General features: G+C 43.0%; 2 protein-coding genes across 4 annotated transcripts; one reads left to right on the top strand and one right to left on the bottom strand.

Moving 5' to 3' along the window:
• Positions 1–215: 215 nt before the first annotated feature.
• ncbp1 (nuclear cap binding protein subunit 1) lies at positions 216–20,325 on the bottom strand. Of its 3 annotated transcripts, none has more exons than XM_075481985.1 (23): positions 20,131–20,325; positions 16,909–16,997; positions 16,718–16,818; positions 16,478–16,634; positions 16,282–16,389; positions 14,080–14,201; positions 13,925–13,994; positions 11,317–11,532; positions 11,102–11,199; positions 10,955–11,018; positions 10,760–10,870; positions 9,213–9,277; positions 9,064–9,126; positions 8,890–8,964; positions 7,899–8,002; positions 7,668–7,790; positions 7,401–7,503; positions 5,655–5,748; positions 4,501–4,604; positions 4,292–4,409; positions 4,046–4,216; positions 1,897–2,010; positions 216–775 (listed from the first exon to the last, which is right to left on the bottom strand). In XM_075481985.1, exons 1-23 carry the CDS (start codon positions 20,162–20,164, stop codon positions 662–664), a joined length of 2,418 nt encoding a protein of 805 aa, XP_075338100.1. In that variant the 5' UTR covers positions 20,165–20,325; the 3' UTR covers positions 216–661. The 3 variants fall into 3 exon arrangements, with proteins under 3 accessions (XP_075338100.1, XP_075338101.1, XP_075338102.1); XM_075481986.1 differs by having other exon boundaries at positions 4,046–4,189; XM_075481987.1 differs by having other exon boundaries at positions 4,046–4,186.
• A 316-nt stretch (positions 20,326–20,641) lies between these two features.
• On the top strand, positions 20,642–26,775 carry tstd2 (thiosulfate sulfurtransferase like domain containing 2). Its single transcript, XM_075480770.1, has 9 exons — positions 20,642–20,973; positions 22,302–22,591; positions 22,716–22,824; positions 22,900–23,019; positions 23,238–23,343; positions 23,583–23,698; positions 24,817–24,975; positions 25,167–25,305; positions 26,304–26,775. Exons 1-9 carry the CDS (start codon positions 20,839–20,841, stop codon positions 26,531–26,533), a joined length of 1,404 nt encoding a protein of 467 aa, XP_075336885.1. The 5' UTR covers positions 20,642–20,838; the 3' UTR covers positions 26,534–26,775.
• Positions 26,776–27,557: the final 782 nt, after the last annotated feature.

The raw sequence follows: 27,557 nt of genomic DNA, 5'->3' as shown, positions 1-27,557 counted from the left end.
GAGTCTTTGGAAAGGCATAAAATGTGACTCCTGTGTGCGAGGAAGAGACATTTTCAACTAAAAGTGAAGATTTCTGTCCGTAGGTTTGAGAAAAGAGGAAATCTTTTACTTACCAACTGATATTTACTGATGAGTCGGCTGCATATTTACCTTTTCTAGCTGCTTAACAGACGACGCTTTTGGAGTTAAAATGAACGACAGCACAAACAAGCAGGTGGATAAAGACTCTGGAGTTTTAATTACTTCCCAATTCCACATAAAACAAATATAAAAAAGTAGAGCGCTCTCCGGCTCCAGAGCCTGAAGTCTCCTCCTATGAACATCTCTTCAGCTCCGCGTGCACTCGGGACACTTTTAAAAAGACTCATTCATGACAACACGAGCAGGAGGTGAAAACTCAAAACAAATCCTAGAATAGAAAATAAAATAAAATAAAAAAGGACAGACTACAGCAAACTAACGTTTGAGTTCCTACTTTAAAGGACGTCCGGGGGGGGGGGGGGGGGCTGCACGTTAACTGAAATCATTGGCACCGAACACTGAGCGGGTTAAACAGACAGAACGTAGAGAGAGAGGATTCTTGATGCAAGAGCTGGTAGTTTCTAATGTGCCGGTTTTTATCACATCGGGGACAGCGTGAGCGCGCTTCGGCGGCGTTTCCTCAGAGCTGCAGCGCGCAGAACTGCTGGTAGACGGCCAGGATGTGGGGGTCCAGCTCGGCCGTGAACAGCAGGTTCTCCAGGGTTCCCATGTACAGCTGGATGGTGACGTGGTGCTGCGGGGCGAGAGGAGACCCATCAGCAACCGGAGCGCAGCTTTGGGACGGGGCCGAGCTTTCTGAGTGACTCAGATTAAAGGGACAGTTCGCCTCTTTTGACATGAAGCTGTATGACATCCCATATCAGCAACATCATTTCTGAACATCTTCTTACCCCCTGCTGCGTCCCGTGAGCAGAGTTCCAGCCTCGTTTTGGTGTTGATGAAGTAAATTATGCTGCTGATATGGGATGTCATACAGCTTCATGTCAGAAGAGGCGAACTGTCCCTTTAATCTGACAGCACACCTCCTTTAACCCTAATCACATTTTTTGTCCACTTGGGGTGAACTTTCTCCTCTAATTTCACACTGTAGACAGTGATACTCGTCATATTTGGTCCAGTTGTGCATTTTTGACTATTTTTTCGAATTTCAAACACACATCATATACAATGCAATTTTTCATTGTGTAGAAAAAAAACTCCTTAATTTCTGAAAAGTAACATTTTTGTCCCCTTTTAAAACGACCTAAAAACATCATATAATAATATTTGTTTCCACTTTTTTTCCATAAATCTTTTATTCCACTTCAGTTCTGATCATAACTCCCAAGTTTTCAATTATTTTCAAAAAATTAACCCTTTAGATGCCAATTTGAACTTTTTAGCCCAAATTTTAAGCCTTTAGGCCAGTATTTTCAAAATATGGAATAAAAAGTGGAATTATTGAGTAGGGATAATTAGGGTCTGGGATATGTCAATGATTGGCAACAACATTGATTTTTAGGGATTTAAATTTTTTTTATTATGCCTGATTTAAAAAAAACAAAAACAAAAAAATCCTGAATTTCTAAAAAAAAACAAAAACAAACAAACAAAAAAAAATCTATTTTTGTCCCTTTCTAAAATGATCCCCAAATTACCATATATTAATATTTTTTTCCACTTTTTTTCCATAAATCTTTTCTTCTACTTCAGTTCTGATCATAACCACCAAGTTTTCAATTATTTAAAAAAAAAAACCCTTTAAAGTTAAAGAACATTTTAGGGCTATGTCGCCCATAAAACCCATTTTTTCCTCATTTAATTAAAGAAAAATAGCCCCACGGTGTGTGTGTGTGTGTGTGTGTGTGTGTTTACCACGAGGAAGATCTGCTGCAGCCGCTCGATGCAGTTTTTGTACCACGGCGTGCTGACGTCGACGCTGCCCGTCTCACAGCGAACCAGATGCTCCGTCAACAACATGATGAAACGCTGACGGAGGAAAAATGAAACGTTTTACAGACACTGATGCGTTTCAGTCTCATTATGCTGAATCAGAACGAGACTCCACAGCTGTGGCTGAGGTGCTGGAACAATGGAGGATGTTCATGTTTACAGATTCCAGCACGAATCTCCTTTTTTTTTTTTACAGCAGAAAGTACAAAAAAGCCAAAGATTGTGATATTTAAAGGATGAAAGATGGAGCTCGGCTTGAACATTCATTCAGAAAACCTTAATATCAACAACAAACAGGATTAAACCGCTTTATTCTGATAATCTTCCACTCACAGAGCAGCTGAAGACGCATTTTACACAAACTGCGACACTCTGGGAGCTGATAGAGAGATTAAGAAACATGTTTTTAAAGCCGGTGAATTCATTTAAATCTTAAAAAAGGGAGTTTGCACTTCTGATGTTCCTCAGTTTTAATAACAAAGTAAACAGAAAGATTTCTCTGTAATAACTGAGTAATAATAACTGTACTGGAGTCACTGTGTTTCTTTAGCAGAAGAGACGACATCAGCTCTGACCAGCAGAGCCTCTAAAGCCGCATTCGGACAGAGCAGTTCTGATAGCTGCCCTTCCCCAGGGGAACTGTTTCAGTCTGCATTCCCACATGAGTCGGGCCTGATAGGAACAAGGTTCCCATCTATCCGCCGAGGAGACGGAGACCGCAAGGGTTGTGATTGGTCGGCTAACAACATCATTTCCGGCATCACTTTCCCGGTTTAGCTCCTTCCTCTCAGAACAACAACGCCGCCATGTTTGAAAGAGTTTACTGTGTGCCGGTCAACATTTGGTCAGAATTATTTGCATTTCAAACATCAACAAGCTCCAACTCCAACAACAGTCTTTCTCTGTCGGTCGCCATCGTTCTCTGTGAGGAGGAACGGAGCCGGAAGGTGAACCATCGAGATTGGGTCGTCTAACGTAGCGCCGCCTGCTGATCGGGAGGTTAACTGCGTTGGGTATCCGACATCCAGACGGAGAACTTTGAAAGGTTTAACAGCCTCTGCGTGACCACGGAGACGGATTGATGGATAGCGACGGAGAAGCATACCGAGGCCTTAAAGATTTCAGCTAGGGATGCACTGTTACCGATATCGGGTCGATACTATTCTAATATCCTCGTTAAAGTTAACCGATACCAATTTGTTGTATTTTTTTTTAGCTTGGCGGCTCGGGGAGATGCTAATCAGGAACAGTGTGGTTAGGCTAGTGAGACTGAAACCAGTCTTCCAATTCGTTGCATTTTTTTTGTGGTAGAAGTATCGGTAAGTACTCAGATCCAAGTACCGTAAATTCCGGACTGTAAGCCGCTACTTTTTCCCAGGCTGAGAGCACCGCGGCTTTTAATACGGTGCGGCTAATATGTGCTTTTTTCTTTTGTTTTCATGCCGCCAAAAACATTTTGCACCGTAACATTTAGACCAATACAATTAAGGAATAGTTCACAGAGGTCCAATGAAATTGTACGATAAATCAAACACACTTTTCCTGGTAAGCTATGCATTTGTTTCTGTTACCGTATGCATTTAATGAAAAGTTTAAAAATCCTCACGTGTAACATCTTTCTGTGTAAATATCTCACATCACTATGTGGCCACCCGCGGCTTATAATCCGGTGCGACCTACACAAGCACAAAATGGATTTTCTTTTTACAATGAGAGGGTGCGGCTTATATTCAGGTGCGCTCTGTAGTCCGGAATTTACGTATCTGCACCGTATCGGTTTGAAAAAAAGTGGCATCCCTAATTTCAGCCGTTATTCTGCCGTTTGAGCAGATCGGGAACGCGAAGAATCAGAAATCTGATAAGGGGAGGAGCTACCAACCACCAAACACCTCCGTCAGATGTGTTGCTATGGAAACCAGAACAGACCAGCTGAGGAGAAGGAGCTGAAAAGGTTCTAGGAACTGCAGAAGGTTCCTGCGGTGGGAATGAGCCTAATGACACATCATCGGCTCCAGTGGAAGAAGAAGTGTTAAAGGTTTCTGGTGGGCGGGGCCGTCTGAGCGGCGGTTACCTGGAAGATGACCAGGAAGAGGTTCTTCTGTTCGCTCTGGGCCGACTCCACCTTCTCCTGCAGCCTCTCGATCTGCTCCTCCAGCTGACCCTCCTCATCCTCGCTGTTCTTCTCCATGTCCTCGTCGTCCCCGCTGTCCTTCTGCTGGAGCACAAACACATCGGAGCCCAACTGATTCCTTCCTGTGATGAACTGAACGCGAACTGAACGTGAACTGAACGTGAGACGGGACGGAAACAGGGTTACCCTCTTGTGCTGCTGCTTCTCCAGCTTGTCCTTGGCCTCCTCCAGCTCCTTCTGGATCTTCTGCACGTGTTTGTTCATCTTCCGGATGGTGGAGTGCAGGATCTCCCAGACGAAAAGTCTAAACGAGGTTAAAGTTGTTGTTTTTTTTTTACTCTGTAGGGGGCGGGGCCACTTCAGACAACGCGTGCGCCTCGTGTTTCTCGTCTCACCTGGTGAACTCGTGAGCCATGTCCTGAGAGAAGAGCCAGTTGGCCACGGCGGCACAGTCCACGATCTGCGTGCGAACCATTTTATCCACCAACACTGCGATCATCTGGAACGCAGCAAGGACACGAGTCGGATGAATCACTCGCAGATCACAACACGTTTACACCCACAGACATAATATACGTAGACGCCTCGTGGCGTGCTGGAACGTAACAGCGTCGCCGCCATATTGGCTGGGTCTCCTCACTCTGGGCAAGCACCAGAATCTATTGGAGACGACGGAGAGTGAGCAACTATGTTCGTATTTAGTGCAGTTTATGGTTGCAGTATTGATATCAGATCGCCTGGGATTACCTTTCACAAGTAAGATTGAACTATAACTTTGGTTATTTTACCATATATAATATTATGTCATCCTAACTAACGTTTAACGTGTAACGTTATTACAGCGGGGACTGGTAGTCTCTCATATTGTCTCTTGCTGTTTTTCTTCTTCATATTTTGAAGGTTTCCCAGTGTATATATCTAAAAGATATATACATATAATATATTTATAACTGTTTTTATTGCTCAACACTTTTTATTTATTCACAACACTTTATTCTCCTCATTGTTGTTGTTTTGTCTGTTGTTTCTCTGCAGGAATACAAATAAAAAAAATCCTTGAATCCTATATATGGGAGCTTGCATGTATATGTGTTACAGAAGTGTTGTGTGTGTGAGAGAGAGAAATAAATTCAAATGAACAATCGAACTTGTTTCTTTATTCAAATTTATATTTAAATTAATTTATACATTTATCAATATGCCATAGCCTACCATATGTCTTTGTTAAAGAGCATAATACAAAGTATTTAAGCATGAAAGCACGTATTTTTAATGTGTGACAGCGTCCTGTATCATAACTGAATCTCTGTCGTTTGTAACAAAGCAAACCGTGTGAAAATCCAATAAATATTCGGGGAGTTATGATTACTGTAGTTGGGGATAAACACCTTCCTCAGTGGAAATAAATGCAATGTGGGGGCATTGGAGACCCATCCAAGATGGCGGCCGCGCTGATACGTCAGCTCCAACAGGCAGCGTCAGTCTATGAGGCGTCTACGTATATTATGTCTATGTTTACAGCCGGCGGCGGTGTGTGTGCGGTCCGTACCTGCGGGTGGTTCCTCCACACCTCGTACACCACTTTCAGGATGTGCAGCTTCCCCTCATCGCTTTCCGTCAGAGTTTTCAGGATCTCGTGGAACCTGGAGGCGTCAGAGAGAGGAGAGCTCAGCAGGTCTGGATTCACAGTGTGATTAAAACTATGGAGTAAGACCAGCTTCCAAACAGATGCATCCATGATTCTAACCATTCGTACTCGTAGTGATAAAAGTTGTACACAAAATTCTGCCGTCTTACACACGAGTCTGAGAAATTATTCGGGTTTGGAATGTTTTTTTATGAGTATGAGTCTAAAAGCTGCGAACACAACTCTAATTTCTACGACTACGAATTCTCCGCTGTGAACACGAATTCAAGTTTGTGGGTACGACAAGAAAAGTGTTGAAATGACATCACAGCTCACAGGGGAAAGTAATCGAACCCCGATTGCTCCCACCGCACATGCGCCAAAGCCAAAGATGGCTGACAGGAGATAATATAATACATCCATGGCACGCGTGGACCAGAGCTAAAGAGTAAATACAGTATTACTCAATAGCTGTGTTCGAAACCGCATACTTCTCCTACTAATCATACTGACTTTTTTCCCGGATGCATACTAGATTCTCCGAAATGTTGGGCATGCATCATGAGGTTACTACTCATACTCAAACTACCCAAGATGCAACGTAATGTGACGTCGCCGATCGTCATTTCCTGTCAAAACGGCAGTTTCAAGCTAGCTACAACGAGGGTAGGTTCACTTCCTGTTTTCAAAACAAAAGCACCAATTGTATGGTAATGGCTTTCCCTATGATAAAAGGCAACGGGTATTTTATTTTGTGAAAATAACCAGAAGTGCGTTTCTCACTGCAGCTAGCTTTAGTAGCGCCGAATTCGTGGGAACAAAATGGTAAACAGCCGGTATTTTGTCAGGTTTTCACCACGTTGGGGATCTAAACGACTACTTTCTCAACTGAAAATGTTTCAAATGTTGCTAAAGTTTACAGAGTTTAGAGCTTAAGAGAAATAGTCGCATAAAAAAAACATTCCTAACCCGAACAATTTCTCAGACTCTTGTGTAAGACGGCAGAATTTTGTGTACAACTTTTATCATTACGAGTACGAATGGTTAGAATCATGGATACATCTGTTTGGAAGCTGGTCTTACTCCGTATGAAACAGGATTCAAAACTGTTGAAACGTCTCTGAGCCGGCGAAACAGCAGTCAGAGGCTGCGTGTGTCAGGGCTCTTAAACCGGAACACAAGGCAGGAAGAACAAGGCGACATCATCTGCCGGCAGAAAGCTACGAAAGATGTTAGAGTGGAAATCAGCGGCGATGCCAAAGTGAAGATTCCAGCAAGTTGTTTGTGTTTTACAGTCACATCAAACACGTTTAATGTGAAGCTTTCTTCACATTAAGCGTGTTGTTTGGAGGAATGAGCATGTTCTCAGCCCCGCCTCCCTTCTCCTACAGCCAATCAGAGCGAGCTGTGAGTCAGGCTGAATCGGCTGAGAAACGAAAAAGGATTAAAAAAAAAGACGCAGATGTTCACAGATGCTCCAGCTGTGCCCGACAGCCAGCCGTCAGCTCAGTGCATCAGGCCCCTGGGGACAACACAGCCATGTGGAAAACACACATTTCAAACAGCTTAGTCCCTCTTTGCTTCTTCTCTGAATGACCTTTAGGACTGTCGGCAGCATTTTGATGATTCATGCGACTGATGAGCCGCTTCCACTGCAGTTAAACTTACTTGCCGAGGGCGCTGAAGGAGTGGCTGAAGGACTTGGCTGCCAGATGGAGCAGAGTCTGCAGGAAGACGTCGATCTTCAGAGGGTTGAAGCTCTCCCCTTCGTCTGCAGCAACAGAAACAGGAACACAGCCGAGAGGAAAGAAGCCAAAATGAGCAGAGGAAAGGCACCAAACAGGATGAATGATCGGCCCTTCTTCAGCATGAAGAAGAGACATTTTCCTGCACCGTAGGGTGTAAAAAAGAAGTCTCATAAAAAGTGGAACGCACCATCGTTGTCCTCCTGGTTGGGGTTGGGGACTTCTTTGAGGGCAGTGAGGATTTCTTCGTTGGTCGCTCGGTTCTTGATGGCGTTTCCGACTGTGATGGAGACTGGGTATCCTGGCAACGAAGCTGTGAGGCAGAGGAGGTTAGAAACGTCCGTCTGAACAATACACGGCTGCTTTAGTCTCTTAGGAGGGTCTGCCATGACAACATTACAACAGAGAAAAGCGTTCTTACAGGCGCTCTCGTCTCCATATTTGAAAGTAAAGATGGGCTCAGCGGGGATGAGGGCTGCGAAGGTCGCAGGGACGATGTCCACCATCCTCTGATGGTACGATAGCCTGCAAGTAAAACAGAGCCGCTGAGACCGGGACACATTTAAAAAGGACTGAGCCGCCATCCTGCCCCCATTTTCATCATCTCCATCCGACTCCATGAAGCTGCATTCACTGAACCTCAGAAGTAGGAAGTTGGAACTCTCTGGCCCTCAGTTTTTACTTTGCTAATAACATCAAACATCTCATCATCAGGAATAAAGTTCACTTAAAGGGACAGTTCGCCTCTTTTGACATGAAGCTGTATGACATCCCATAATGGCAACATCATTTATGAACATCTTCTTACCCCCTGCTGCGTCCTGTGAGCAGAGTTCCAGCCTCGTTTTGGTGTTGATGAAGGTAGTCCGGCACGCAGTGATATGAAGGGAGAGAAAATAGGGCCAAGTGATTGTGAGGTCTGACTTTTTCCTGGAGAACAGTTTTGTGATGCAAATGTTTTACTCTGTTGAACGCATATTGTTTTGAGAAGCAAAACGCTTTATTTTTTAAACCCCAGCCAACTAGTCGGACTACCTTCATCAACACCAAAACGAGGCTGGAACTCTGCTCACAGGACGCAGCAGGGGGGAAGAAGATGTTCAGAAATGATGTTGCTGATATGGGATGTCATACAGCTTCATGTCAAAAGGAGGCGAACTATCCCTTTAACGTTAACCGATTAAAAACTTAAAACGGAGGAACGGAGCGACAGAAGTCGAGTTCAAGGAGCCGATCTGTGATGGAGGATTTACAACCAGCCATCGTTCCGTTCTGCGCTGCATGTTTTAACAACTCGGGTCAGTTCAGCGTTAGATTGGGCCTAAACGAGGGATGGACGGCTGTATTTGAGAAGAAAATGACTCTGATCACAACACGTCTCCTTCAGAGAAAGGCGGGAAATGCTTTAATACCTCATACTCTTCTCCAGAACCTCTTTGACAAACTTGGGTTTTGGCCTATCGAGGTCCACGGCCAAGCAGTCAGACCTTTAAAGAGGAAACGTGGACGACATCGTGTTAGAAAACGCACCGTCTTTGTCATTAAAACAACAACAAACGCTGTGTTCTCATCAAACCATCACACACCAGTCATCCCAGCTCCAGCGAAATTGGAAGTTGCTCAAATGATGAGCAAACCAGTTGACAAATCTGTAGGATAAAAGGAGAAAGGTGGTGAGAGCGTTAGACGGCAGAGAGGAAACCCTTCGGTGAGAGCGAATGTGCGGCGACATTACCGGTCCATGCAGATGGTGTTCATGGTGTCCAGCCTCATGTAAAGCATCTCTGTGGCTTGGGCCAGCTGTCAGGCAGATGTTAAGATTAAAACTGAACACACCAAGTCAAGCAATGAGCTTATTATGGGATGTTCCACACGGATAAAGAGCTGCTAACGGGAACTATCAGAACCATCAAACCCAAAAGAACATCTCGCTCGTACCAAACATCAGATAAAGAAACAAGGGGAAGCAGCCAAATTCAAACCAGGGACTTTGTGTGTCATCGTTGGTCTCTTAACTCTTCATCCACCCACGATATAAACACTGAACGTGTCTCTAAACATCACACAACGCAAAGACGCACCACAAGATCACAGGAAACGTCTCTGAGCAGCAGCAACTCGAACCAGAATAAGCAAACACAAGGCGCTGCCTTTCAGTAATCTGTGAGTCTTTGATTTAAAAGAAAAGAAAGACTGCACTGCCAGGTCAGCAGGAAATGCAAAGCACACACAGGAAGAGGCAACGAGACAACTACAACTGCACACAGCAGGTTTAAAATATCAGCCGTCAAAACTTTATTTTAGGTCTGGGCAACGATTAAAACATTTTAATCTAATTAATCACATGATTTCCCTGATTAATCACGATTAATCGCATTTGTACGCAAAATCCAAAAATGAATCCAAAAGTAGCGTATAGCTTTTAGCATTTAGCTTTATTTTAAATGTGCTGCCATATGAATGAAAGTGCCATAACATTTGCTGTGCAAACACACTTTTAACATCAGCATCTTTCTGTAGTTTTTATGTAGAAGCCTCGCTCCACTGTCTGTTTCCTTGAATGACTTGCTGCTATCAGTTGTGTGTTTTGCCTTTAAGTGATATTTTAGACTGGAACTACTACGCTGAGAAGACAATTCAACTTGGCAGTGTTTACAGATGACTTTGGTTCTGTCGACTCCGCCGTCTGGAAGAACTTTAAAATGAAAATGGCCGAGTAAAAGTTCCATACCCTTCTCCAGGTTTGGTGGATCCGCCGATTACTTTCTTTTCCGGTTCCACAGCAGACAGCAACAGACTTTTACAAAATAAAAGCCTGTGAGCAACAGACTCTTACAAAATAAAAGCCTGTGAGCAACAGACTTTTACAATAATAAAATAAATAATAAAATGTGGGTGGTCCGTGGCGTAGTGGGTTGAGGAGGCGCCCCATGTACAAGAGGCTATAGTTGTTCCCCCTCTCTCTGCCCTCTCTGAACTTTCCTATCCATTAAAAAAGGCACAAAAGCCCAAAAAATTATTTTAAAAAAGTTTTTTAAAAAAAATAATAAAATGCGTTAATGCCCGATAAAATATTTATTGGTGTTAAATAATTAACAAATTAACGCAATAACAACGAGTTAACTCGCCCAGCCCTACTTTATTTATAAAAATACGTTTCATTAACCCTGAACATGCGGTGCCTTCACGCTCCACGTGTTCAAAAACCCTCAAAATCTTGTTTAAAAAAAAAAAAAAAAAAAAATAGACAAAAGCAAGAAAAAAAAAAACAGGCAAGGATACAACTTGGGGCAGCGACCCCGGCTGCAGTTTGCAGAGTTCGATGAGCAGCGCAGTGTACATGACATCGATGTGTGGCGGCGTGGGGAGATGGAAAAGTTCTCCAAAGATCACCTGAGGGGGGGAAACACAAACTATGTTTAACCACAGTGTAAACCTTTCTGCTTCAACAAAGAACGAAAGAAAAGGGACGTGTACCTCCACGATGTGATAGTTGAGCGGGATTTTATTTTTTCCTGGATAACTGAGCAGCTGGGCCGCGCTGAAGGGAAGAAACAGAAAGCAAACTTTGAGTGACTCAGATAACTCAGATACTTTACTGAAGGAAACCTGGCATCATCCTACCATGTTTTCCTCTCTTTCCAGTGAGTTTTGATGATATAGTGTAGGTTCTCTTCTATGACAAATCTCTCCACAGAATGGCTGCCAGGCATGACGGGTCCCTGCAGACAAAGAGAACGAACCGGCTGTAAAAACCAGGGGAGCTGCCGTGTGTGGGGAGAAGTTTTACTAAAGTAGGTGGAACACTGAAGCCCGAGGAGACGGAGACACAAACGCACCTCCGGGGCATCGGTGTAGTCGAACATGCGGAAGATGACCCGCGGCATGGGGTACTGGGCGTCGGGCATGTGGCCGGGCGGGGTGAAGGGGGGCAGGTTGTGCTGCAGGGCCTCACAGAGCACGCTGTCGAACGCGATGTACGGCCGAAGGATGTGACGCTCCTGCCAACGGTCTTTCTTCAGCTTCTGGATCTGAGCCCAAAGGCAGTCCAGGTACTAAGAGGAAGACGGAGAGTCTTTAACAGCGTACAGGGATCCTCTTTGCCCGAGAACACGGGGGCATCAGAGGGTTTAAAAAGGCAAAATTCGGTCTCCCTTCCAGCCATTTTTTCTGATACTTGCAAGCAGGGGCGTAGCACCAAATTTGGGGCCCCAGGAACAACCACTACCATGCATATTTGAACCAACATCGACCCTATGTTAGGCTTTTGGGACACTTGTATAGGCTAATAGGTATTATGAAAATAAATACATTTAAGACAAATATGGCTTCTATATCACAATTATGTGGTAGCCAACAAAATGAGAGATTATTTTTTAATTTGTTGACTTCGGCTGCTATCACAGTGGTATGCAACGGAATGGGAATATCAGTTACTGTAGGCTGTAATTTGGACATTTGGGCTCACCTTTCTTGGGAAAGAAATCAGTAAGCAGTTGCTTTCCTTCATTTTGTCTCTCTTGCCTTTCTTTTCTTTTCTGAAAGCCTGATTGTTTTTTTTGGATGACATCTTTCATGTGCCGACTGCCGCGTTTAATGCCTAATAATGAAGTGAGTGAAATTTATTGCGCATGTACAATCAAGAGTCCACCAGAAGGCGGACTAAACCAATGCGCACTGATAATGGGGGTGTCTGATATAGATTATAGCCTGTTTGCAGGCTGGGATATACATTTCAACAGATGTGTTTCCAGAGAACATTGGATTTGCATAAATTACCAAATTATATTGACATTATTTAAAAAATGATTTTTAAAAAAACGAAAGAATTCTGTTAGGCAGTCGATCCCTCACTTTGAAAGTTTGTTAACCTTTTTAGTTTGGCAGCCCCTTCCCTCCATATCAAAGAAGCCTGGGTATCAGTGTTGAGAGCTCTGACGCGCTCTGGGCCCAGGGATGGAATAGGATCAAATCGTGCTCCATCAATGCCAGACTTCAACTTATTCAGTTTAAAGTCATTCACCGGTTACATCTCTCTGAAACCAAACTGAACGGGATGTTTCCCTCTGTTTCTGCTACCCTTGGGTCACCTTTTCTGGTGTTGCCCTAAGCTTCGGAGTTTTTGGGATGACGTTTTCCACTCGTACAGTGTTATATACAGTAAACAGTTGATCCCTGACAGTCTGATAATACCGGGCTGTTCCAACTTCTCTCTGACTCTTCCCTCATCATTAAAACGAGCCCTCATGTTCGGCACGGTCGTAGCAAAACGAGTCGTTCTTAGAGAATGGAAATCAGTTTCTCCTCGCTGTTATTAAAAAAAAGGTTGAATGATATGGTTTCTTGTATTTATCTAGAAGAAATTCGATATACTCTGCAAGACACTCATCACAGGTTCCTTGAAGTCTGGGAACCCTTTAATGAGTATATTAGAAACGACAGGCATCATGCTAGCTACACTGGACTCTATTACTCTGTCTGCATTGTGTAGCTACTAATCTCCTCTACCCATGACTTTACTTGGTCCTGGCTCTTTGGACTCTTTCTCGGACTTTAAAATCCATCCCTGTTCCTTTGATTTGTATGCACCGATATGCAAAACTGTAACCTTTGCATGTCTATATTCCTGTGGGCCAGAGATATTCATTGCACGGCTCCTCAAGCTTTAATTGGCGGCTCGCACTCGCATAGTAGCTTATAACAATATGCTAACAATAACAAAACATTTTTTCAAATGACATACAGCGAATACTGCACAGTAAGTTTGCGTTTTTGTAGTATTACGTATTTTTAATAAGTATTAATTAAGGCTTAATGGTGTTTCCTAAAGGGGGCTCTGTTAAACCTGGCAACGCAGCCCGCTTAAACCACCGTCACACTTGACCGCAGAGCACGCTAGCTCCTTTAGCCAGCGCGAGATGCAGGCCCAATGGATCGGTTTTTAATTAAAAAAGGGCAAAAACCAGCACAAACACCATGCTCATCCTGAATGTCTCACTATGATTACAACAACAAACTACAAATACAACATGAAGAAAGTCGAGCACATGCACGCCAGCTTCCGCTCATCCCAGTATTAAGATAAATATGGTCTGAATTGAAAATGTATTGGCTGTGTTGTTTCTTTTTCTGTGGGATGTTTTATATGTCGAAATGCAGATTTGCAAAAAGGGGACTTTAGTATGTTGTGGTAAAAGTGGCTCTTCCTTTGAATTTACTCTGCCAATGTGGCCAATGTGGAAACAATAGGGAGTATCCCTGCTGTGGGCTGAGAGTTTGTTTTGTTGTATATTTTTTTGTGTTTTATACCTGAAAGACTTTATAAATAAAAGATAAAAAACAAACAAACAAAAAAGGCTTTTTCTACCTTCTCTGCCATATATACAACTGCAACTAAAGATTTGGCCCGAGTCACTTCTGACAGGCAGCTGAGTGCGGGACGCTCACCTCCTCCTGTGGGTGGGGCTTCTCTGCAGTCCACACCTGCAGCATGGGGACATGAGTCTTTACCCTCCTCCTGGAGAACAAGGAGAAAACCGAGAGAGGTGAAAACCAATCGATAGCAATAAAGAACTGGCGTCAACACAGGTCAGTCATCTTACTTGAGGTAGCCTTCGACCTGGCTGAGGAGTCGGTCCATCTCAACATCCTTCTTCTCATAAAGTTCCTTCCCGACCCAGGGCAGACAGCACAGAACCACGTACACAAACCAGTCCGAGCGGACCTGCGGATGGAAATGACGGCGCTTACAGCTCCTCACAGATACCTCACCTACGCCGAGTCCCACATTTTAACTTTTCTAAACTCGGTTTGTGTTAAAGCTGAGGGTAAAATCAAAGTTTTGCTCATTTATTAACTGTGAAACACATTCAATAAGCGCCTTAATTACCACAATCTGTGAAACCAAACAAGGAAGAAGAAGAATAACTAAATATTTCACACCAAAGAATAGAGAAATATTAGGGCTGGGCGAGTCAACTCGTTATTATCGCGTTAACTTGTTAATTATTTAACGCTGATAAATATTTTATCGCGCATTAACGCAGGTTTTATTATTGTAAAAGTCTGTTGAATGCATCACATTCATAGCCTGGAAAACCAGCGCCAACTGCTGGACGGCAAAATGTTTTGCCTGCGGTTGGGTCTGGCCTCGATCCACTTGTCATTTTGAAAATACTGCCCTGAATCTGGCAGATGGCAACTAAACCAATCACAACGCAGAGATGTGTTTTGAATCAACGCGGGCGGGCCAGAGGGTTCTGAGGGAGTGACGACAGAGCAGTGCGACGTTGGGCAGTGGAAGCGAACATAGACAAGCGAAAGCACAACAAGAAAGATGGCGGCGGCAATGGAACAGTGCTCGTTTGATTCAGCCTTGGCACACAGCCATTATAACGAACAGCCTTGCCACTCTCTATTAAGCCCCATTGTACCGGCTTTTTGGCTGCAGTTCCACCAGAATTCCACTGGGAGCGTCGGTGGAGACCAGAATGAATGGGGCCCTATGGAGCTAGATGCTACAAATGGTCAGTTTCACCTAAGTCTCCTCAAGAGCGCTCAGATTTGAATGTAGTTTCTGAGAGCTCAACATGGGTTTCAAGTAAAAAATCAACTGAACGAGTACATATATCCCTTTGATTTCTTACTGGTTGGCTTCTTGTTGTCCACAACGCGCTAGCATTGTGCTAATGACAGCTGGTCGACCAGCTATGTATGACGTCATATACACTTCAAATCCTTTTTTTAAGCAAATGAGTGGCTCTAAAAATCTAAAACTCAGCCATGGGTATTTTCTAAACACCCTCTTTCGAAAACAACATTCGAATTACTAGAGAAAAAATTATATCTTGAGATAAGGGCACGAAAGGGCGTATAGCTCCATAGGACTCCATTCATTCTGGTCTCCAAAATTGGGCGCCCCACGTGGAAAGAGGGTGGAACTGCAACCAAAATCGCCTCGTTGGAAACCGGAAATGCACCGTGAGTGGCGTATCTGTCCTATTATAGAATCTGTGCTTGGCATCAGTTTTGGAAGAGTCCCCTCCCACCAAAGCTTTCTGTCGCGCTTACTACGTCACAGTCAGTTGCGCTGATTGGTCAGAGCGTTGGCCTATAGGCACAGACGCGGTTTGAAAGACAACGGGTTGTGCTCATCAACAATGTTCCGTTGTATCCATTGATCGGTGCCAGACTAAATTAGACATCCAATCCATTTAGGCTGGTTTATCAGGCTATCACATTCACACAGTTACAGCAAACACCACGAAGCATGGAGGAATAAAATAAAGATAAACTAGCAGGTAACATCACCGCTACAGGTGTGAAGCTAACGGAGCTAACCGGCGCTACTTCCTGTTTTACTTGTTTCAACATAAAAGCACGTATTTCAAAATAAATAAGAAAAACAAAAACTCCTGCATTTACAGCCAAGTTGAATTGTCTTCTCAGCGTAGTAGTTCCAGTCTAAAATATCACTTAAAGGCAAAACACACAACTGATAGCAGCAAGTCATTCAAGGAAACAGACAGTGGAGCGAGGCTTCTACATAAAAACTACAGAAAGATGCTGATGTTAAAAGTGTGTTTGCACAACAAATGTTATGGCACTTTCATTCATATGGCAGCACATTTAAAATAAAGCTAAATGCTAAAAGCTATACACTACTTTTGGATTAATCTTTGGATTCTGCGTACAAATGCGATTAATCAGGGACATCATGTGATTAATTAGATTAAACATTTTAATCGTTACCCAGCCCTAAGAAATACATTAAATTAAATGAGTTTAATAAAAAATTCACCTACCTGTGGCACATCTTCCTCCTGAGTAACACTGACAAAATTCTCAAACATGGCCACCATCGAGGGGGCAGCAATCACGTGGCAGTTGACCAAATCGGACAGAAAACGCACCTGAAGAGGGCGTAAATAAAAAGAAATGAGGATAATAAGTTGACTTAATACACGCTGTGGGGATTTGTAATGTCAGGAGTCAACTTACCAGGTAAACCGCTTCATTATACAAGTTGTTTTTCAAGGTCTCCTTCAGCTGCCTGATCATGGCCTCCACAAACTCGCCTCCAAAGTTGTAGTTCCTGGCGTTCAGGAGCCCGACTAACGTTGTGTAGACGGTCAGCTTCTCAGGCAGGATGCGGGCTCTGTCGGCAAATAAAACGCGAGTGAGAACCCCGACCCGCGCGTCTTTTAATCCATCAGAGGGGGAGAACAGGTAGGAACTTACACGGAACATAAAATACGCAGGATTTTGTTTTTGTAGTTCGGAAGGTCCGCCTCTAAGACGCCGGCGAGGCCCTCCAAGTTGCTCTCGAGGGAAGATGTACTCTGTAAAAAGATAAAAGAAAGAATTTTCACAGAAAACAGGGAAGAAGAATGAAGAGGCGCTCCTTATGCTAAAAACGTGTCCGTCCTTACCTTTTCCCCCACGCGACAGATCAGCGACTCGAGGCGGTCTTCGATCTCAATGGGCTCAGAGGTTCTCCTCCTTTTATGGGCTTGACCTTCTGGAAGAGTAAAAACGTAACAACAAAACGGTTCAGATCATTTTTAAAATCCATAAAAATACAAAAGAAGTCACGATTCGATTCGAATCACATGCAACGATGCGATACTATCACGATACTTGAATTATTGCGATATTTTCACTGAACATACTTAATAAAAAATACAGCCATTACCAGTGGCTGTATGGCTGTGTATGATCTGGATAGTGTCTTCAATTGATACATAACTCAAAGCAAATCAATTCATAACTGTATTTATTGAAACAAGCTTTGGAGGTATTGCCATTAAAACAAATATTACTGGACACACTCATCACAAAAAGTGCATAGGATTTATAAAACTTAAAATAACAAAATAGGGATGATCAGTACAGACAAAAAAAAGTGCATAGCCTTCATAAAACTATAAAAAAATAAAAAAAAAAATATTGCAAACACCCCTTGCAGCGAAATGCATCAATTGCATGTGTCCTATCATTAAAGGCATAACCCCCCCCAAAATAAATTTAAAAAAAATATCGATACTTGGCGTCAAGAATCGATGCAGTAGATCGCGAAAATTAGAATTGCGATGCATCGTCATGACGATTATTTTGCACACCCCTAATAAATACAGTTTATTCAAATAGGAACAATGCAGCCTGGACAGAGAAAAAGCAGACATCAGTGATGTCATCTGAAATAAAAATGGATGATTTTTTAAATCAAATCAATGTGTAAAAGTTAAAGATTAATATCAGGCAGTGCGTCACAGCTTTCCTGTAGGAAACACGAGCCGCTGATCTGTGCTGAGCAGCTACATCTCAGCTCAGGGTAACAGGCTGAGCAGGAAGTATTCAGCTAAAACAACATGAAACAGACCCCGTTAATCACTGGTAATCATTTCCCTCCACTGGTTAAGGGTTTGAGCCCTGTTCTGAAGCCTGATTCAGAACTTTGGAGAAGCACCACAGTCCTTAAATAGTGTCAGAGGCAGACGCTGTCGGGGTCACAGCGTAACTCATCTCTAATGTAAATGTGTAAAACAGCAGCATCTTCAGAGCCTGGGGAGCTGCGTGTGTCACACAGGACAGAATCCTCTCCTGCCACCCTTGTTTTACACTGTACATAAGCCTGGATTAACAACTAAATCGATCTGCAACATCCATTTGAGGTTCCGTTTCATGAATCTCAATCATTGCGAAACCACATTTTCACGTACAAACCTGTTTTCCACCCACATCTTGAGCCGTGAATGGATGCAGATACTCCTCTACTTTGCATATCGGGACCATATTTGCATCCCAACTATTCACGGTAGGTTTGATGCTTTCTTAAAAATCAACTATAAAAGCTTTTATTTCCTGTTTCTATTCTTGTCAAAGTGACAATTCTTCAGTTTTATTCCATAACCATCAGGAGGTTGTTTTATAATAGTGCTTCAGCCTTCGTATGCTTATCAAATATGTGTTTTCACTTCATTAAAAAGCTGTTAAAAATCTCCTGAGTCTGTCCAGTATTTACCGCCATCTACAATTTCCATAACAGTGTGATGATTAAAATAATTTACCACCAATGGTGCAGAGCGGTGCCCAACCCGTTAACCTGAAGGAGAGCCAAAGGTTGTAGTGCTGATCGATCTGCTTTTCCTCCTTAAAATGACTTCATGCATGTCAGAGGAAACACGCGTGTAGAAGAAAAGCTAATGGTTTGATAATGGTTGTGTTGTTGTAGAAGGCTGAAGAAAATGAAAACATTCTGACCGTCCAATTTTAAAATGTGTTACTATTTATTTTCCCCTCAAGGATTTTCAGGACTGCCACATTCATATAGTTGAGAATTGTATTCCTTTCACTGATAACTGTGGTTTAAATAGTTTTTAATTCAGTCAAGGTATCATCCTTTTATATTGAATACCGTTAGAAAAGAGTCTTTAGTTTTGAAACATCTTTTTTTCCTACGCAAACTGAAAAAGAACCAAATAAGTTTTCCATTTTGACTATGACTGAATATATTTTAAATTGTGTATGCATCAAAACGTTGTTTTAATACCTTTTTTTAGAGGATAGGATTTAGATAAACATTTAGGACAATAATAATAACATTGTAGTTACTGTAAGACACTGTGTTACAGTATCGTGCACGCCTTCGACCACCCTTTGTTTGTTTATATACTGCAGAGAAAATGAGAAGTCGGTGCAGCGATTTATTGAAATGTGTGTGATGTTGAGCTCCGGGCTCTGGGGAGGATTCATCCCTCCATCAGACCTGCTGCCACTGATTTTCAGCCCACTTCTTGTGTCCTTTGGCACAGCTCAGCCTTTTCTCCCCGTTTCCCTTCCTTAAGAACGGCTTCCTGACAGCCACCCTTCCATGGAGCCCATTTCTGATGAGGCTTGGGCCAACAGCAGATGGATCAGCTGAAGGACCAGATGCAGCTCTGGGTGCAACTATTTTCTGTCAAACTGTGTTATCTTTGACATTTTTCATTGATGAAACTAAAGAAATGGGAGTGGAAATTTAGGGAATTTTCCTACCATCCGAGTATGTGGTTCTGCACATGGCCTCGCAATATACATTCGTACAATGCAGTCTAAACTACTGGCAATCTGTGAAACCACTGTAACAATGTACTTTCAGGAAAAAATAAAGTTCTAACAGCTTAACAAAACATGGAGTCAGCAATGAATTTGGGGTTATAGGACAGTGAGCATTAACAACTTTATGCGCAAATATGGTTTTCCTGTCTTAAATTTGTTATTTTTTAACTAAATTTTAACACTTTTAATCAGATCCAAGTCACAGATCCACAACAAATGATGTGCATGTTCCACATACTTCGTAACCGCCCCCATGTTAGTTCTCCACAACATTTGGATAATGTTAGCAACCAGGCAGCTAACGGTCAACGCAGCCGTTAATTCTGTCCCGACTCAATCTTCGTGCTTCCTTTGTCTTTAAAAATATAATAATAATTTCTTATATTGATTGCGTTTTAATTTTGTGTGACGACGACGAAACCCAACCTTGGCCTCGTAAAACAAATGATCAACCAGCGTGCGTGAATGCACCAAAAAACACGCTAGGGTTAGCCAGCCACCGCTAGCTAGCCCAACGTCTGAATTACACATGCAGTGAAGGTTCGCCGACATACCGTCATTCTCATCGCTGTGTCGTCTCCTCGACATTTTATCCCACTTTGTTGTACACACAAGATAGCGACGATGAAATAATTATGAAACACACAAAAACAACTCGTTTAAACCGGCTGCTAGTTTCAAATCATTCAGCAAAACCGCCGCCGTATTTCCAGCAAAAAGAATAACAGTGGTCCAATTTAAATGTGACACATCCGGGATATTCAGGGGTGAACCGGAAGGTACGCGGCATTCTTCTTCCGATGTGAACGGCTCACCGTTTGGCCCTCAGCTTGGAGATTTGTGTTTAATTTCTTAAAGACTACAGGAATTTTTGAAAGGATTTAGTTTATTTTTTATTTAGTGAATTGTTTATTTATTTGTCTATTTATTTATTTATTTTTATTTCATTTGATTTGATTTTATCACTCCTTTGTCGACGCTCCACACCCGCAGTTACATAATTGTACCGTTGGTGGCGGTAACCGCCAATAAATTACAACAAGAAGAAGAAGAAGAAGGCTCACTGTTTGGTTACATTTGGCCATGTAACGTGTTGTTTATCACGTTTGAGACTTTATATTTAATGTAAGTCAAGATTTTTTACAACATTTAAAAACACGACTATCCAAGATGTCCAAATAGCAAAAGCGAGAAAGTTAGTGAGGTCTCGTTGTGTCTTAGCTAATAATTACAGTAGCGGTTAAAACCGATAGAAATGAAAAATGATGGCTGCTGCTGAAACACCCTGCTCAGAGTTCATGAACTGGGAGGTCGATACTTCATCCTGTAATGGATTAAAACAGGAGAAGCAACTCTCTGCCCCTCAAAGAAGATTCTACCATTTATGCAGGAGGAAGGTGAGAAAACACTGACTGAGGTGATTTACTGTAGCTCTATTTTAACCAGACTAACAGGTTTGTGGATGGATGTGAAATTTCACATGTAAGAGTTGATTATAGCGTCAGCAAAACGTCACGTATCCAACTGTCCAACTGATTTGAGAAACTAGTCTCTTGCAAAACGTATTTTAACTGCAACATTTGAAGAAAGCTGCTGCAGAAAAGCTTCAAATTAAAAAAATCTTTACCTTTTTCATCAAAAGTACAAAAAAGTTGGTATTGTTGCTGGAAAGTGTGAGGTTTGCATGGTAACAGCATCAAATAAAATGGTGATTGGTGGCAGGAATGACCTCCCGTACTGAACACACTCCTCTGTTGTCCATGATGTTCATCTTATTTGCATGATCAGCTCCGGGGCTCCAGAGCAGTCCCCAGCAGCACGGGGACAGACGTTTGAGTTGGTTCAGTTTCTTTGAGTCCCTCGCTCTGATGCTGCTGCCCCACCAGATGGATGCAAAGCGGATTGTTCTCTCCACCAGAGACACATAAAAGATATGCGACGTGTTGGTGCAGACAATGAAAGACCGCTGAAGTGTCGTTAAGAAGCACAGCCTGCTCCGTTTCTTCTTGTAGACGGCCTCGGTGTTACATTTCCAGTCTTGTCTTAAAAAATCCCAAAAACCAATAATACTTGCATCAGTCTGGAATAATCCAGTATTGATAAAGCTTTATTACAAATCCCTGGAGAGCTGTTAAAAGAATGAAAGCTCTGTAGGTTTAATACTCTTAAGATTCATGAGGTGAATCCTGTGGCTATTAAGTGAACAAGCAACAAGAAAATTAGTTTGTTTTTATTATGTTTCTTTATTTTTATCATTTTTTAAAATCTAAATTTAACATATCATATATAATATATAGTATATAACCAGTAAAATTGAAATTCTGCATCAATTTATAAACCGCTCACACTTCAAACATAGGCCCAATCCCAGTTACCCCCTTGGGTAAGTGCCATTGTTTATATGGGGATCAAGTTGCTGTCTTCATCTCGCCTTTTTATATGGTTTCGGGGTCATTTGAGCGATGAGATGACAACTACAAGTTAAACCTCGAATGAAAAGGGGCACCCACATCTACTTGGGAATAGGGTCCAGTGTTAGAGACGAGGGGAGCGACTTCTAACACGGTATCACAAGCTAAAGAAAGTCTGTCAGCTGCCTCTTTGACTACATATAATCTGCGCACTAAAAGTAGTTTAACCACATTTAGCATTCAAGCATTTGAAGTAGAAAACCTTTACTTAAACACGCTGAACATACTTGATGATTTTTTTCTAACCTTCACAGTCCTTTGCCGCCTTTGTGGCGTCTAAGAGGGACGAGCGTCACCAGGAAGGAGGCGCGCTTTGGTGCTGCTGCGGCCAGACCTTCAACGGACACTCTGCAGTTCACAAACATGTGGCCAGGACTCATAACGCTGAAATACAGCAGCTCACACAGGCCACATACAAGCATTTGTTAACCCAGCTGGAAGCAGGAAGTGAAGCACACCAGTCAAATGGGCTCCAAGCAGAAGCAGCGGACATTTCTGCATGGATGCCCGACATCAGCCACATCTCTGAGGAGCAACTTAAAAAGTAGTTACAGCTATGGTGCTTCCCTTATCTTTGTCATTTCAGATTCAGGCGAATTTGTGAAATATTTCTGATTTCTAAAGATATTCTGATAGCTCTGGATGTTTTCCCTCTTGTTTTCACATAGCGGTCCCGGAAAGGTTCTCCTCTACTATCACTACTGTCCAGTGGAGGATCCACGTGTCATCTGTGCATGGCAGAAAGCTTTGTGTGAGAAGCTCCACTTAACCGGCAAGGTGAAATAACTCTCCAACGACAAGACTGCAAGCATGACATATCAGAAATAGCTAATTTATTAACTGTTTCTTCAGGTGAGGGTGGCAGCAGAAGGCATCAATGGGACAGTTGGTGGCACCAACGTGGCCACTGATATCTACATCGATGCAATGCTCTCACATCCTGTCTTTGAGATGGATAAAGAGGATTTTAAGGTCAGAAATGATGGTTGTGTGTGACCATGCTTAGTATGTCATCGGGCACAGCTTCAATGTTTAGCATTTGTTTGATTAAAATATACCTTGGAATAATCAGCATGTCTGATATTTAGCCTTGCATGTTAGTGGAATGACTTATCTGTGTGTGTGTGTGTGTGTGTGTGTGTGTGTGTGTGTGTGTGTGTGTGTGTGTGTGTGTGTGTGTGTGTTTTCAGAGCAGTGATGGCGGTGCTGAGTGTTTTACTGACTTGAAGGTCGGGGTCTATAGGGAGATTGTCCCAATGGGAGTGGATCCTGATGTGATTTCCTACCAGCTGGCAGGTATTGCTTGTGTATAACCAATTCTTCTTCTACCACAGATAATATATTAGTGATGTCATTCATATCTATAGCACCTCTGTTAGTAAATTGTGGACGAGCCATATGGCCGCACTGGTTTGCTCCTCCTCAGGTGTAAGCGTATTAAAGTGCTGTTTTCCATCTGTTGATGATGCTGTGAATCATTTGCTTTGTGAGCTTTCATGGTATGGTGTCACTTCCATGTCTGCTGTGCCCTCCAGGAGTTCATCTGGAGCCTGAAGAGTTCCATAAAGAAGTGGAGACTCTTTTGGCTGAAGGAGATGTATGTAAAGACACCGTCCTCCTGGACTGCCGCAACTTTTATGAGAGTAAAATTGTAAGTAGAATTTTTATTTATTTTTCATCTTTACAGGCAAAGTGAGCAAATAACATTTAAGACCAATTGAACACTGTCCATTTAAAATCCAATTCAGTCTGGTTGTAATCTTATTAAAAACTAACAAACAAACATAATCCCTAATCGTAAAAAGGAAAGTTTTAAGCCTGATCTTAAAGGTAGAGAGGGTGTCTGCTTCCTGAAGCCAAACTGGCAGCTGGTTCCACAGAGAGGGGCCTGATAACTGAAGGCTCTGCCTCCCAAACTGGCAGCTGGTTCCTCAGAGAGGGGCCTGATAACTGAAGGCTCTGCCTCCCAAACTGGCAGCTGGTTCCTCAGAGAGGGGCCTGATAACTGAAGGCTCTGCCTCCCAAACTGGCAGCTGGTTCCTCAGAGAGGGGCCTGATAACTGAAGGCTCTGCCTCCCAAACTGGCAGCTGGTTCCACAGAGAGGGCCTGATAACTGAAGGCTCTGCCTCCCAAACTGGCAGCTGGTTCCACAGAGAGGGGCCTGATAACTGAAGGCTCTGCCTCCCAAACTGGCAGCTGGTTCCACAGAGAGGGGCCTGATAACTGAAGGCTCTGCCTCCCAAACTGGCAGCTGGTTCCACAGAGAGGGGCCTGATAACTGAAGGCTCTGCCTCCCAAACTGGCAGCTGGTTCCACAGAGCGGGGCCTGATAACTGAAGGCTCTGCCTCCCAAACTGGCAGCTGGTTCCACAGAGAGGGGCCTGATAACTGAAGGCTCTGCCTCCCAAACTGGCAGCTGGTTCCACAGAGAGGGGCCTGATAACTGAAGGCTCTGCCTCCCAAACTGGCAGCTGGTTCCACAGAGAGGGGCCTGATAACTGAAGGCTCTGCCTCCCAAACTGGCAGCTGGTTCCACAGAGAGGGGCCTGATAACTGAAGGCTCTGCCTCCCAAACTGGCAGCTGGTTCCACAGAGCGGGGCCTGATAACTGAAGGCTCTGCCTCCCAAACTGGCAGCTGGTTCCACAGAGAGGGGCCTGATAACTGAAGGCTGTCGCAGTTTGATGACCCTTTCTTGTCAGATAAGAAGTGGTGGCGTTTTTCCGGTGCAGAAACTGAGGAAATAAACTGAATTTTTCTATTCCACAGGGACAGTTTAGTCAATGTTTGGCTCCGAACATTCGCAAGTTCAGCTACTTCCCGGACTACGTCGACCAGAACCTGGAACTGTTCAGAGACAAGAAGGTTCTGATGTACTGCACAGGAGGAATACGCTGTGAGCGCGGCTCCGCTTACCTTCGCTCCAAAGTAAGCTGATTCCTGTGGGATGTTTCTGGCTTTAACTGACCCGATTAACCCTTGTTGCATTCCCATAGTTCTCCACAAGAGGAGCTGTTTAGCTATCATTTATTTTGGATGTCACAAGTTGCAACATTTTCTCCCTTTTGGTGTAAATTCTTATTCACGTTTATCCTACGCTTGTCCTTCTTTACCTGCAGGATGTGTGCAAAGAGATTTACCAGCTGAAAGGTGGAATTCATAAGTACCTGGAGCGTTTCCCAGAAGGTTTCTATCGGGGGAAACTTTTCGTGTTTGACGAACGCTATGCCATCTCCTCAAACGGCGACATCATCTCAGGTTAGTTCATGAGATGACTGCTTGATCTGAAAGAAAGTGCTAATATTACCGATCATTAAAGGGATAGTTCGCCTCTTTTGACATGAAGCTGTGTGACATCCCATATCAGCAACATCATTTATGAACATCTTCTTACCCCCTGCTGCGTCCTGTGAGCAGAGTTCCAGCCTCGTTTTGGTGTTGATGAAGGTAGTCCGGCTAGTTGGCTGGGGTTTAAAAATAAAGCGCTTTGCTTCCCAAAACAATATGCGTTCAACAGAGTAATACATTTGCATCACAAAATGGTTCTCCAGGAAAAAGTCAGACCTCACAATCGCTTGGCGCTATTTTCTCTCTTTTCGTATCACTGCCTGCTGCCGACAGCCACACCTGTTACGGTGTTTGCTGCTCGGAAACAGGGGACTGCTCGGTCTGCACAGCACATGAAAGGAAAGGAAAGAGAAGGAAAGGAAAGGAAAGGAAAGGGAAAGAAAGGAAAGAGATGGAAAGGGAAAGGAAAGGAAAGGAGAGGGAAAGAAAGGAAAGAGATGGAAAGGAAAGGAAAGGGAAAGAAAGGAAAGGAAAGGAAAGGAAAGGGAAAGAAAGGAAAGGAAAGGGAAAGAAAGGAAAGAGATGGAAAGGAAAGGAAAGGAAAGAAAACAAAACAAAAAGGAAACAAAAGGAAGGGAAGGGAAAGGAAAGGAAAGGAAACAAAACAAAAGGAAAGGTCTGACTTTTTCCTGGAGAACCATTTTGTGATGCAAATGTATTACTCTTTTGAACGCATATTGTTTTGAGAAGCAAAACGCTTTATTTTTTAAACCCCAGCCAACTAGCCGGACTACCTTCATCAACACCAAAACGAGGCTGGAACTCTGCTCACAGGACGCAGCAGGGGGAAGAAGATGTTCAGAAATGATGTTGCTGATATGGGATGTCATACAGCTTCATGTCAAAAGAGGCGAACTATCCCTTTAATATTCAAGCACCAGGTTTGATCATTTCGTGTTCGTGTCCAGACTGCAGGTACTGCGGCCGTCCGTGGGACCAGTACGAGCTCTGCACCACCCGGTTGTGCTGCCAGCTGGTGCTGTCCTGCCCCGGCTGCAGGCAGGACGGACACACCGCCTGCTGCCCCACCTGCCGCACCAAAGGACGGGCTGAACACGAGGCGACCTCCTACACCCCGCATCACAAAGAGGAGTGCGAGTGCACCGACGGCCGTCCCAGAATCCCTCAGGATGTTTAGCAACTGAGCAACTGGACTTCTGAACTATTAATTCATGAAAAAAGTGCGGTCAGTTTTAAAGTTTAAAGCACACTTGGTCCTGAAAAAAGGAAATCCATAAAGTTCTTATTAACTAATGAAACATTTTAATCATTTTTTATTATATTTCATATATATATATGAATATATCTGCAGCATTGATTCATTTTGTTACTTGACTTTTGTGAACATTTAATCAGTAATAAAAGCTGTGTTCCATCTTATTAGTATTTTTAACCTTTTTTTTTTTTTAAATCCCACCCCTGAGGTGTGATGAACACAGATATTTAAACATAATAACAGTACTTTATACGACTCTTTACACAACCCCAAACATACAGAACATCTAACCTGCGCTACCGAAGCTTTCACAGCTTTGCAAATGCCTAAAATGTGGGTTAGTGAAACTGCAGGTGCTGTTTAAACAAACCACAAGCAACAAATGCATCTGCACGGCTTCCTCGGGATGACAGTTATTCGTTCCAAACTGTCATCCCGTCCTTTAAAATGCAAAACTTTTAAGACTTAACCAGTAATTTCCAACCTTTTGTGAGGTTTGTCATCATAGAAAAGGCAGAAAGTAGTCTGTCTCAACCCCTTTATATTTATCTGGTGTCCCTGGAAAAAAATAATAGAGATATATTCTTAATCCATGTTTTTATTTTATATATAAATAAGAAAACTGTAGAAACAGTAGATAAAACCAGCATCAGCTTCACCAGCCGCATCAGTAAGATGCTGGTAACCAACTGGTGCTTTAATATTCACGATCTAATAACGTCTTAGCCATCCAGGCTTTTACTGAAATACTTTTTTGCTATCATTACTTATATTTAACAGGATTTTTCATGCATTTTTGCTCGAGTTGGAGTATTTTTAGATTGTTCTATTAGTACTTTTACTGAAGTAAAAGATTTGAACATTTCCCTCATCACTACTATATGACGGAATCACCATATTTGGAGGATGTCAGTTCAGTTTTCAGTATCAGAATCAGAATGACTTT

The sequence above is a fragment of the Odontesthes bonariensis genome, chromosome 13, assembly GCF_027942865.1.
Source record: "Odontesthes bonariensis isolate fOdoBon6 chromosome 13, fOdoBon6.hap1, whole genome shotgun sequence".
Taxonomy (NCBI): domain Eukaryota; kingdom Metazoa; phylum Chordata; class Actinopteri; order Atheriniformes; family Atherinopsidae; genus Odontesthes; species Odontesthes bonariensis.
The sequence above is the reverse complement of the archived record's forward strand: the minus strand, read 5'-3'. Positions and strand labels throughout refer to the sequence as shown.